The sequence below is a fragment of the Natrix helvetica genome (assembly GCF_964273705.1).
Source record: "Natrix helvetica genome assembly, chromosome: 1".
NCBI classification, from domain to species: Eukaryota; Metazoa; Chordata; class Lepidosauria; order Squamata; family Natricidae; genus Natrix; species Natrix helvetica.
In genome coordinates, this window is record NC_138548.1 from 27,520,390 (window position 1) to 27,534,349 (window position 13,960).

A 13,960-nucleotide genomic window follows, 5' to 3' on the forward strand; every position below is an offset into this window, starting at 1 on the left:
TGTGTGTGTGTGTGTATGTATGTATGTATGTATGTATGTATGTATGTATGTATATATGACAGAAAGTGCATGGTGGCTAGGGTTGCAGGAATGGCTGTTAAGTAAGGGCATGTGAGGTGCGTGGGGCATGTTTCCCCTCCTTTCCCCCGCGCTCCAGCCTCACCTTGTGTTGTTGTTTGCGCAGCAAGCAACCAGAGGAAATGGTAGGGACTGGCTGTGCATGCACTTAAATATTTTTGAGGAGGGCTTATTTTGGGGGGAAGGGCTCATTTTAGTGCATGCGCTCAAAAGCCCGATTGGGCTTATTATCTGGAGAGGTCTTATTTTCAGGGAAACCGGGTAGTTTATGTAATTATAATTATGTGAGGCAGAAAAAAAATCACATCTATTGGCCATACGTCCTCCATTGTGTTCCTGGTGGCCCGAGATCAGCCTTATTTCTTTCTGAGAACGGAATGAAGGCTATGGATAGGCAAACATTGGCAAACATTGGATTTGGAATCCAGATTAGACAGAGGGGATGAGGCCAAGAATGTGTGAGAGTAGGACACGCATAATTCTTTCTCTCTTTCACTCTATTTAAATCTGTAGAACCTTTATTATTTTAATATATATTTAATTATATGGATATTTAGGATAGCTTTGGGTAGTACTTTAAGTCAATTGCCACTTTGAAAGCACAGAGATAAAATACATTTACATTTCATTTGCATGAAGTCGAGTTGGTGGATGGACTGCAACAAAGGGGCACTATCCAGGTTGAGGTCGAAGTCTGTGGTCATCCTTGGGGAGAGTGTCCCTTTCCCCCACTGATCCTCAGTCAGGTGCACCCTTCGTATCAGTGCATCGGAAATCTATTGAGAAGGAAAAGCCAAGAATCAATGTGCACCATAGTCAGATTTATGCCTAGATCTCTGTGAGAAGCCTCTGGGAGACTAATAGTTTGGGAGGATAATAGCAATAGCACTTAGACTTATAGACCACTTCACAGTGCTTTACAGCCCTCTCTAAGCAGTTTACAGAGCCAGCACATTGCCCCCAACAATCCGGGTCCTCATTTTACTGACCTTGGAAGCATGGAAGGCTGAGTCAACCTTGAGCCAGTCAGAATCGAACTCCTGGCCGTGAGCAGTGAGTTAGCCTGCAATACTGCATTCTAACCACTGCACCACCATGGTTCATAAACCTCAATTGATAATGCAAAATTCATGCTCAATCTCAGTATGTTCCTGGTTGCAACTAAACCTAAATGAGAACTTGAGAATTTGCCCCTATTAATGGAATAAATAAATAGGGGTGTCGCTTATCTCCCTAAGGGGAAACAATGCATTACAATTCCCATTATCCCCTGACAGCTGACCTATGGTGGGTCAGATGTTATTGAAGCTGATGACATTCCACATCATATGTGGTTTTATGCATTGGAGAGAGACACTGATGAAAAAGGCATACACTATAAGTGGTGGTGTTCATATATGAGATTAACGTAAAGCAGGGGTGTCCAAACTTGGGAACTTTAAGACTTGTGGACTTCAACTCCCAGAATTCCCCAGCTGGGAGTTGAAGTCCACAAGTCTTAAAGTTCCCAAGTTTGGACACCCCTGATGTAAAGCCTAACAATTCCAACATGTTTTGGGCTCATGTTAACTCACTAGGGGAAATGTTAATTTCACAAAAAGGGATCAAACTTTAAGAACCCGTTGCTTCAAAAAAGCTCATGAAGGACTTAGCTTGAAATCAGTCAGTCAATCAGTACAGTAACTACCACGTATAGATGTGCAAGGTAATGATACAGTGAGACCTTCATTTACACACACAAGATCACTGCATAGGATTATGACATAGCTAATTAACCTTGAGTATCTTGAGGATACTCTATGGAGATTTTCGATCATCATAGACATTGGTCATGATTGTCCCAAAGATGCTTTTCAAAAGGCAAGTGGACTTACTGTCATGCCTTTTCTTTTGGACTTTAGGCCACACTTTCTACTGTTTACTTTCTATTGTGGGAAAATGGGAGGGGGGATTATATGGAGTTGGGTGATATGTAGCCATAATAACATTCTTCTTAGAAAGCCAAGGCCATCCTTGTCTCTGCACCTGGCCGGAAGTGGATGGATGGAAGCTGCCAGTGTGGCGGTGGAAGATTGGACCATTTGATGAACTTGTGGGTCCCAAAGGTGGGTGTGGGGGCAGGATCTTGACGTTTCAACTGGGTGGGAAAACCTGGAAGTTAAATCTGATTTAATTTGGGATGTTATTCGGAACCCTGACACTTGCCTTTTCAAAAGCACCTTTGGGACGACTTGAGGATTTTTGTTTAGCCATATATAGAACCAAACTTTTGAGGGGAGAAGGGAAGGCAGGGATGGGCTTCAAAAATGTTAGCAAGGGATTCTCTGCCCGGTTGCTGGGTGGGTGTGGCTATTGTCCGCATGGCCCAGTCAGCCTCCTGCACCACAGCAGGGGGGAGGGTGTTTTTGCCCTCCCTGGGCTCCAGAGGCTTTCCAGCCCATTTCCAGGCTTCCCGAACTTCTGGTAGGTCCATTTTTCGCCCTCCCTGAGCCTCCAGGCATGCCCTGCACTTACCTGCATCCAAAATGGGCCACATGGGGACTCCTGGGATGGGATGGGAGGGGTGGGCGGAGCCAGCCAGGAGTGGGATTTGGGGGTTCTCCGAACTGCACAGAATCTTAGCTAGAGGTTCTCCCGAACCCCTGTGAATCCCCAGCAGCCCACCCCTGAGGGGAGATACAAATGAACTCCCTATAGTCAACCACTTTTTCCTAAGTAGTTCATTCTGTCCATAATCGAGATTAAGATCTATGTGGCCATTTTGTTTTTCACCCTTACCGCCAGTCACATGGGGGGGGACACCTAAAAAGGATTGATGTAGACCCTCATGATGTCACCATAGCTTTAATTTGTGGGGCTTTTACTCTCATGAATGGGACTGGAAATATCAGCCTCTCAGTATCTTTTGTGGTTTCTAGGAGGTCAGAAAAATTGATTAGGGGTTTACTGATCAAATCATCCAAAGTTTATCTACTGATCTGCCACACTTCCCAAGAAGCTGAAGAAACCTCTTGGATGAGAAGTGAAATGTCTTCAAAGGAAAAGCAGAATGTCCAGTTGCTTTTTTTTGGGGGGGGGAAGCACCTTTTGGACAATCATGACCAGGATGACTGAGAATCTCCATAGCAACCTTCCCCAAAATACTTCTAGAGAGGGATTTTATTCATTTTCCTAAACTGCAAGGAGGAAAGAACAGGGTGATCCCCCCAAAAGGAGTCAAAAAAGTCAAAATGGTGATCCTATTTATGCAATTGAAGCTCCACTCCTTTTCTATCATGACCCAGTTAGCAATAGCACTTAGACTTATATACCACTTCATAGTTCTTTTCATCCCTCTCTAAGCAATTTACAGAGTCAACATACTGCCCCCAACAATCTGGGTGCTCATTTTACCAACCTTGGAAGGATGGAAGGCTGAGCCAACCTTGAGCCTGGTGAGATTCGAACTTGCCAAATTGCAGGCAGCCGGCAGGCACCAGAAGTAGCCTGCAATACTGGACTCTAACCACTTTGCCACTGTGGCTCAGGTAAAAAGGGACATGGTTTTAATTCTAATTCGTGACAGAATATCTTAAATACTTAAAAAGACTAAGTAGCTTATTTTCTCAAGCCAACTCCATTGTTATTTCTCTTCTCAAGGTATTATCCCTTTAAATAATTTCTGTTCCTGAGTGCAACTTCTTGTAAGATAGAACATTAATCCAGGCAGAGTGCAAATAAGGAGCGAATTGTAATGACTTCCAACTGAATTCAATGGGAAATGGATTTAGGTGTTTGGGGAGATGCATTAAAGCTATCTTGTCAAAGTACCCTGAATACCATAGCCTTCCCGCCATTTTCATATATTCTTGCCTCAACAAATGGTCTGATTAGTTTCCATTCTATTCCTTAGGAAATTGTTGCGTCATCATGGAATGGGCCCTTTTGAAACCTCACAACATGTTACTCGGCTCACAGTGGGCGCAAAGCCACGAGAAGAGCCAATCCATACTTCCCTAACTGGAAAGAAAAAAGAAAAACCAGTCACCTGCAAGAACCCACTGGGGTCATTCTCTTTGATGACCTCCAGACAGTATTCCATCAGCCCCGTGGTCTGGCGCAGCTTCACTGTGCAGTGAGAGATCTGATCACGTACCACCTGCAATAAAGTACAGAAATGATAAAGACCTGCTTAGACCAGGTAAAGATGCTTTTGCAGATAAGAGCCATGCCTGGAGAATTTGGGGAAATATTCTAGCCAGAAACTCAATGGATCACTTATTCCTCACTGCCCCTCAGCTGATTTTGCTGGGTGCCTCAAAGTCTAAAAAACGTTAAGGGCTTGGAATAGTAATTCTGCCAAACGCCACACAGTCTGCTTAATTCTAGACCTACACAAAACCACAACCTCTTCCTCAAGCTGTAATATTTGTTAATGTGCTTGGAGGCAACAATGTGCAACCCTGATGGAATTTGACAGCAGCCTGATAGGCAGTCGGAGTACATGGGGGTTAACCATCCTGTTGCCAGTGATTCTGTTTTAACAATTGCTTCTCCCATAAACAGAGGAACAAATAAATTGGCTGCATTCTTATTAAGGCATAAAAGGATTTATATGGCTTTGGTTCAGCATGTGGGCTGAATCTGGCCAATGATAATTTCATCAAAAATGATTAAATAAATCATAGCTTGGCAGTGTGAAAATCACTCTTGGGAGTGGAAAAGGGTGCTGGCATTTCTTCAACCACACTTTCTAGTTTTAGCTTTTGTCAAAACAAATTTCCAAAGTTGAGATCATCCAGAGGCCTAGTCAAGAGCTCAGCCCTTCCTCTATTCCACTGGGCACCACTAACAGAACTGGCATCAGTTATATTTCCTCGTAGGCAAGAATATTCAGGGACCTGGGCATTGGAGCAAAAAAAAGAGAGAGACCATCCCAACGCCATCTCTCAAACCATCAGAATTTTGCGTTCCAAACTTTCTGAGCTGACTCTTCATTGTCCAGTTTCTACCTTCAGAGGCTGGAGAACTGTTGTGCGACTTTGCTCTTGAAAGGCAGATATATCAACAGTGGCATCAAAAGCTTCTGGTTCATTATGCACAATGGAAACTTGGAGCAGGATTTAAATAAGCATTTTCAGGCTCTGACAATATAGAACATTCGTGGTTGGAAAGCAAAAGAGAGGTGTTGAAATCGGACCCCGAATCCGCTCCAGTTCTTCCACCTTCAATATTATAATATTAGAGTGGTTTTCTCCAAACATTCCAGAGGGCAAGAAACAGCTGATGATTCAGGATTAGGTTTGCGGTTCTCATTATATATGGGCGTGGCTAGCTCAATGTAACTTGTATTGGGGGGGGGGCTGTGGTGGCCTGAGTGCTCTGGCAGCAAAAATGGGCTTGCGAGCTCTGTTTTCGGCTGTGACGGCCTCCTGCAACCCTCTGGAGCCCTCTGGAGCTGCGTTTTCACTGGCAGAGGCACTGCAGGCCGGTCCTTTGCTGTTTCCAGGGTGACCCACAGCCAGATCTAAGCACCCCGCGGGCTGGATCCAGCCTCCAGGCCTTGAGTTTCACACCCCTGCTCTAGAATTTTACCAGATTCTCTCCTAAAATGTTTACCAAGCAAATGCTTTCCCCAGATTAAATGAAAATAGGTAGAGAAGATGCAGGAGAAGTTCTTTCCCCAACACTAGATGTGCTGTTGAGCAGTTAAATAAATAATGCCAATAGGAAGCCATAGGAACTATTCCAAATATTACATGGGTCCAATCAAGGATGGGTTCCGGCAGGCATTACTACCGGTTTGCTCGTGGATGTGCTTCGTACATGCATGCGCAGTGCAATAAAAATTGTTCTGCGCATGTGCAGAAGCGAAAATAAGACGCAGTGCCTATGGCGCCACATGGAGAACCGGTTGGGGGCGTGGCAGGCCTGGGTCGCTGCCGGTTCCAGTGACCCAGGCTGCCAAACCACTATTGGTTCGGCCGAACTGGGCCGAACCGGTAGGAAACCACTACTGGGTCCAGTGGCTTAGTGGAAGAGAAGGTTGGACTAGAAGACCTCCAAGGTCCCTCCAACTCTATTATTCTGGAAGGGTACTGGCCAAACTCAACTTAAGAAAGGAAGCCAGCCATCAATTCCTTCCCCTTTCCTGTGCTGCTGAGCCGGAGTTTGCTGGCATTATTGTTCCTAGCCTTGAAACCAGAAAAGGGAAGGGAGCTACATCTCACACTGGCTTCGCTTAGGGATTTCACAGGAAGGTAGAAATGCTTCAGTGAGGGATGGCACTCTGCATTGTAATTTAATTCCACAGTTGGCCACTAGAGGGACTCATGCGACATCTTCAATTCTGAAGCACAGGAACATATGGAAGCCACATGTTTAAGGCTTTTCAGATCAGGGACATCTTTTCGCTGACCCCATTCTCACAAGGTGCATAACTCACTTGGCTGCTAGCCCAATCAAATCTCCCGATTGGCTATTATAATAGCATGCAACCATTTTAATGAGTAAAAAAAAAACATTTTCCAGCTACAAAGCCAGTGATGAATCCTACAAGGTTCTCATTGAGTATTTCAATTGGGGAAAAAAGGAAAATACAGTGACATTTTGGCTTAGTCTCCACTCTATTTCATATCTGATCTTGAAAGCATGCCGTTGGGTAAGTCCTGTCCTGATCAGGTTTTGATCCTGATTGCCACACTGGTTGCCCAAGCGAAATAGAAAATACAGGGTTTTCACTCCATTTTCCTTTTACTCTGATCTCTTAGAAACACACAAGAAAGAAATGTTCTTTTTTTTTAACCATCACACTTCTTAGAATGCTGCTCTAGAAAGAAAAGGCAGCCTGCAGCGTAAGATCATAGCTATGTTTTAGGAAAGAAATATTCTATTATCTCCTTATGTTCTTTAAAGCTTTAAGCTGAGCTTCCTTGTTCTGCCCAGATAATGTCATCATTATTCCCTTGTTTACTCACAGTTCACATTTTCAGAATGCCATTGGAGGAATCACCATCTGCTATACATTGCCCCAAATGTATGCATCTCAGGGAGATCGTTAACTAATTAAAGGTGCATCTCTATGCTTTTTTAAATTGTATCTCATGATGATTAAAGGTAAAGGTTCCCCTTGCACATATGTGCTAGTTATTCCCAACTCTAGGGGGAAGTGCTCCTCTCCATTTCAAAGCCAAAGAACCAGCGCTGTCTGAAGATGTTTCTGTGGTCATGTGGCTGGCATAACTAACTGCCGAAGACACATGGAACACGAGTCCCTTTTTGGGAGAGGGGGCGGTCTAAAAATCTAAGAAAATAAACCCTGTTACCTTCCCACCAAAGGTGGTCCCCATTTTTCTACTTGCATTTTTTACATGCTTTCGAACTGCTAGTTTGGCAGAAGCTGGGACAAGTAACAGGAGCTCACTCCGTTACGCAGCATTGGGATTCAAACCGCTGAACTGCTGACCTTCTGATCGATAAGCTCAGCATCTTAGCCACTGAGCCACTGGGTTCCTTTATCTCATGATGATAGAACCCCCAAATTCAGTATATCATGTGAAGACATCCAGGCAACATAGTGAGGGAAGCCACCCCTCCTGGAAGAATGAAATATTTTGAGAAATATTTAAAAAGGCAGAATATTATATTTCCCTAAAGGAGAAACATATTTTTAAAGACAGAATGTAGCCCCCAAGTCTTTCTTAATAGCCCCAGCAGGACTGGGCCAATCTATCTACAAGACAAAAGACCTTCAGCTCCAGGGTGATGGGATTAAGACATGACCCTCCAGGACATAATATGATTAACCCACTGCCATCCAGCAGCAGAGCTCAATGCATTGTACAAACTCCTAAGGACATTGCCTCCAAACTTAATTCAGACGACCAATACAACTGGTTATGACCCCTACAACAGCCAATAGAATAACATGTTCTTCCACAGGAACAGGAAGCTCAACTGCAAGCCCAAGAGAAGTTATAAAAACCCCTCACTCTCAACTCCATGGGGTCAGCCACACCAGAGAACCATGTGCTTGGTGATTCTGCTTCATCACTAAACCATTTTTCCAATCAGCCTCCATGTTTCCAGTGTCTTTCTCCCAGCATGGAACTGAACCGGATGGATATTTCTTCCAACAAGAGCATGGTTAAGCAACCCCTGCCTTAACATGATGGTTGAACCAATTTTCAAAGTCATTTGCTATTAGTCTAGCTGGGCTAGATGAGCCAGCATTAGGGAATTCTTCCATTAGTAACAGGCACTTAGCAATCATTGGAGAAATGCCAAATATGGAAAACCTAGCTTTTCAAAAAATCTCTCGTCATCCTTTTTTATGTTTATTGATGCAAACAGTATTCTATGAAGCAAAGCAAATGCCAAAGCGATGGCTACCATCCATCTTCATTTTTCCAGTATGACTCCTAAATCAAAGCCCAGAGGCATTCTGGGAGCAATAAGGAGTTAGGCAATCATAGCCTTGGGTTAGGAGTGACACTCTGCTGACTTTCTGAATAAGAAACAAAGCTACCCATCTACCAGAGGTGGTATTCAGCAGGTTCTGACCAGTTCTGGAGAACTGGTAGCAGAAATTTTGAGTAGATCGGAGAACCGGTAAATACCACCTCTGGCTGGCCCCGCCCCTATCTATTCTCTATCTCCCGAGTTCCAGCTGATCAGGAGGAAATGGGGATTTTACAGTAACCTTCCCCTGCCATGCCCACCAAGCCACGCCCATAGAACTGGTAGTAAAAAAAAAATCCCTCCACCGAACCAATTCCTAGTAATAATAATGGTGCAGTCTCTGAGGGACACTTTATCACTGCGTTGGGCCAGGCTAAACATAGCAAGTTGACCTTTGGATGGTTTGCCTGTTATCAAAGTGTTGTCCTGTGAATGTTAAACTGCATGGAAATTGTTCAGCTGGATTAAGTACACCCAATCAAGGGTAACATGAAAAGCACCACTACATTTTAAAACTCTTTGATCCAAGTCACATAACCCACTCAATTAGCGCATCCTCAAGTACACACATTGTGCAAACATCATCATTGAATCAGCGGCAGCGCAGGAGAGGTTAGCCTTCTCCCCAAACTGTCCTGAATTCATTTTTGGATTAAACTCCTCCCCCTTGTCAACTGTGTCATTCGAACACCGTGACTCAACTAAATAAAAGTGGCCTAATTGCCAACCTCCACTCTAGCCACTTTTCCAAGAAAAGGCAGGAAAAAATAAACACACCAAGGTTTAGGATTACAATGCCACTGGCATCCCAGAACCCACCCCTTATAAATATTAATTAGCTGCAGCAATCTGGCCATGCCCACTGCAGCCAATGCAGAAGGAAGGAACTGGTTGGGAGTCTCCTGACAGGTAGATTTTGGAAGTGCTCTGGGTTTGGAACCAGGTGACTTTTAGTTTTTGATTTGTACTGGCAGAACTACCAATAAGAAAAACTGGCCAAGTTAGTGGCAACAAGGTTAAGTCTAGTTTAATGAAAAGAAGTGCTAGGGGAGATATAGCAGTGTTCCAATATCTCAGGGGCTGCCACAAAGAAGAGGGAGTCAAGCTATTCTCCAAAGCACCTGAGGGTAGAACAAGAAGCCATGGGTGGAAACTAATCAAGGAGAGAAGCAACCTAGAACTAAGGAGAAATTTCCTGACAATTAGAACAATTAATCAGTGGAACAACTTGCCTCCATAAGTTGTGAATTCTCCAACACTGGAAGTTTTTTTTAAGAAGATGTTGGATAACCATTTGTCTGAAGTGGTGTAGGGTTTCCTGCCTAAGCAGGGGGTTGGACTAGAAGACTTCCAAGGTCCCTTCCAACTATGTTATTCTATTCTATTCTATTCTATTCTATTCTATTCTATTCTATTCTATTCTATTCTATTCTATTCTATTCTATTCTATTCTATTCTATTCTATTCTATGTCTGCTGTCTGAATATGGTCTGCCTGTACGTGAAGTTCTTTGGAAGCTCTGTCCAGATGCCATCTGAAGGGATGTGAGCCACCACCACCGGCAAAAAGAGATTCTCAGTGATGGCACCTGAACTTTGAAGAGGTTTGCCCTTGTTTTTGCACCATTACAGAAAATACCCTTTTCCCCATTATCTATTAAATAACGTTACTTTCTGTAAATTGTTTTTTATGACGCTTTTAAGTCTTTTTATTTGATACTGGCTTGCATCTTGCCAAGTTTTTATTGATTGGCTTTTGTTTTTAAATTATAAAACTATTCAGGAAGCAAGTGATAAATCTTGTAATAATAAATAAATGCCACATATGTTATCCACAGCCAAAACATTTGAATGCATCAACAAAAGGATACCAGCAATTTTATTTCACCAACCACAGGGCTAATCAACATGTCTATATGTATTCTTGAGTTGAATTCAAGTCCTGGGGACCACAGGGACATAACTATGCAATTTTCTTGGCAACAGTATTGAAGTAATTGATTAATTAGTCTACTGCCCTCCAGTTCCTTTTAGCCCTCACTCCTACCCCACTCCAATCACTAGCCAAGTCAAGTCCTGTTTAACATGGGAACTCAAACATGGTTAGTTAAATGTTACCACTTCCTGAGACCAATAAATCTGCATATGAAAGCAAATTGCTGTTGTGTACATTTTTGCAAAATCTCCAGATTACTTCGGAGAAATAGTCTCTTTGCTATAAATGTCTTGATGACATTCTAAGTTGCTTAAAGAGTTGTACTTATGCTACCTGGCATCTCATTTCTTTAATCGTGTCTCTGGCAATAGAGAATTAATAATTTGGGTATATTGTGCACAGATCCCCTATTCTACACGCAAGTCCCAAGCCATCCAAAACTGTACTCTAACTAAATGATGCTTATAAACCACAGCACATATGTTTGCATAATTGGTGCCAAACTATGGATGATGCTTTTTATTGTTCTAGTTTATTATGCAAGGCACTGAAGAGTTGTTTGGCAAGGCTCAGTGGCTGAGATGCTGAGCTTGTCAAGCAGAATGGTCGGCAGTTTGGTGGTTCAAATCCCTAGCACCGTGTAATGGAGTGAGCTCCAGTTACTTGTCCCAGCTTCTGCCAACCTAGCAGTTTGAAAGCATGTTAAAAATGCAAATAGAAAAATAGGGACCACTTTGGCGGGAAGGTAACAGTGCTCCGTGCGCTTCGGTGTTTAGTCATGCTGGCCACATGACCACGGAGAACTTCTTCGGACAGCGCTGGCTCTTCAGCTTTGAAATGGAGATGAGCACCGCCCCCTAGAGTCGGGAATGACTAGTACATTTGTGCAAGGGCAACTTTTACCTTTAATACCAGATTCTCCAACCTGGGAATTCTGAGAACATGGGAATGGGGAGAGAGATAATGAAACACACATGGTGACAACATCATACTAATGCAACAAATTATGTACTTGTGCAGGAGAAAATGAAATATTGTAATTGCCACATTTCTACGAGATTCCACTGTAGGAGATCATTTTGGCCTCATTGCAGTTTGCTATGGATGCCATTGTATAGGAGTTGCAGTCTTAACATATTGGGACACACACACAACATGTTTAATATAGTTCATTTATTTGTATCTTAGTGAACTGGTGAACCTAGGCATCATGATTTGTTACATATGTTATGATTGCCTGTTGAGTAAACCCATCCAACTCTCCATTATTTAATTTAAAAAAACCCATAATTTGCCATTATGGCAGAACAAAGACGTCAGTGACACAGACAAATGTCCTTCTGCACAGCTGCCAAACTCAGACTGCTAAAAGTTTTAAATGCCTCTCTCTCTCTCTCTCTCTCTTCCTCCCTCCCCCTCCCCCTTCTCCCCGTCCCCCCTCTCCCCCTCCCCTTCTACTTCATTTCTCTCCACTCCCTTGCAATTCATCTCAGCACTTAACAAGCAAGTGGACCTAAGGTGATCTTCAAAATGTCCATCTTGGGCATGAAGTTGCAAGGGCGATGATTAAGGACTGAATCCCCTGCTAACTAATTTTACTGAACAAGATTCTGCCTGACAGTGGAAGGAGGAAGCTGTGGCATAAGCCCAGCTCCCCACAGAAGGACCAAAAAACAGCTCTGTATGCAAGCAAGAAAAATGAGTTGATAAATGATCGGGATTGTCTTGTTCCTTTTAATTTCTACCCAGAGCCATTTTCTCTCCATCTGAAAAGATAGCTACACTTGGACATCAAGTCAGTGCTTGGTGCAAGAGCAGGAAAACTAAGGCAATATATAAATGGTATGATGTGGTGGCCTAGAGGTGAAGACGCTTGCCTCCCACTCGGAAGGTTGAGAGTTCAATCCTAGGCAGCGGCAGATGTTTTCTATCAGGGCGCAAAGAGAAAATGTCTGCTGTGAACTCCACGTAGGCATCAGGAAGGGCATCTGGCCAGCAAACATTCAGCTCCATTCAGTCGTCCTGACTCCACCCCGAATAAAGGGATAAAAGGGCCATAAAAATAAAATAAATAAAGAAGCAGAAATATAGAGAATGTTGTCTAGAGGCTCAGAACCAATAAGGGTTCCCAAAAAAGCTTGGAAAGAAAAACCTTGATCTGATACTGAAGCTGTGTCATGTCCTTAGTAATATTAATGGGAACATCACTGACCTCTTGAGTTTTGGCAAGAGTTTGGAAAGATTTAATTGCCCAAATAAGTCTTCGTTTTTCAAGTTGGAAATGATCAAGATCGATTCTCAAAGAGCTAAAATATGTGTGTCAGTCTTGTCTTGTCTAACTGGGACCTCTTCAGGTGGGTTGGGCTGCAGCACCTTCATCCATATTGATGAATATTTCTGCAAGATGTTATATGTGGAAGATTGGTCCATAGGGTTGAATGTTTTATTTACACAACTGAATTCTTTCCAGCAGTAAAATATCTGAATCCTCAGTAATTTTATAGCTAATAAGTAACAAACAAAGGGGATTTTAATAAACCAAAGAGGGAGACTTGATGTTTGTTGACAATATGTGATTGTTGAGTTAATAAATGCTGAAGGAAAAACCATTTATGTCCAAGGCATTTAAGAGACCACAAAGCTTATTAGCGGCTTTGCAGAATTAACGGTTTCTTTCTCCTATTCTCCTGTTGTAGTAGAATCAGGAAATACTCCACCCCATCTATTTCCCTGATCTGAGTAAGACATACTAAACCATAGAATATCATAATTTATGCACTGGCAATATTCACACAAGACATTTTCCAATAATTAATTAAACTTATTTAATTTAAATAAGTTTTAATTTAAATAATAATTTAATTGACCTAATTTTCTGAATTCACACAAAAGACTGAACCACAAATTAACCACATTGTGTTTGCCAAACACACTGAATTACTATTGTGGTTGGCTAATAGGTGAAGAGAAGAGCCAGTAAAGGCAGCAAAAATGTTGGTCTGCCTTCACATGTTGTGATGATAACACTTATAACTGATTATTGAATAAACCAGAATTGGCTGGGTTTGTACAACATGTTAAACATATATTAAAATTATTAAAACACTGGCTGGATTCCTACATTAAACCACAAACTAACAGTTCACATGTTGGCTTAGCATGTTGTGGGAACTCAGAGTCTATAGCCTATAAACCATGATTTAATGCTTTGTATGAATCCAGACAATCCTAACCTTAACCTATATACTACTTAAGAACATGGGTGACTTATTTGGACAGTCATTTGTCTGAAATGGTATAGGATCTCTTGCTTGATCAGGGGGTTGGACTAGAAGACCTCCTTCCAACTCTATTATTCTGTACTTCTGCTCTATAAAAGCCAGTAGTGTTCAAATAACTAAAACTTACTGGAATCCATTTAAGGAATCCTAAATACTGTGAGTGAAATGTCTCTGCATGCAAAGCAAGGAGACCTAGAAATCTCTTGGTTAATTTTCCCCCCTGTTCA

The 13,960-nt window shown here is 42.5% G+C and overlaps 1 protein-coding gene across 8 annotated transcripts in view; it reads right to left on the bottom strand.

Moving 5' to 3' along the window:
- Positions 1-13,960, bottom strand: part of TRIM9 (tripartite motif containing 9) — a 73,947-nt gene that overhangs the window by 27,374 nt on the left and 32,613 nt on the right. For all 8 annotated transcript variants that reach the window (XM_081937160.1, XM_081937159.1, XM_081937157.1 and 5 more), the window contains 2 exons: positions 4,106-4,216; positions 701-854 (listed from right to left, as the gene is read on the bottom strand). In XM_081937160.1, coding sequence (XP_081793286.1) covers positions 701-854; positions 4,106-4,216 — 265 coding nt within the window. The remainder of the gene's footprint in view (positions 1-700; positions 855-4,105; positions 4,217-13,960) is intronic.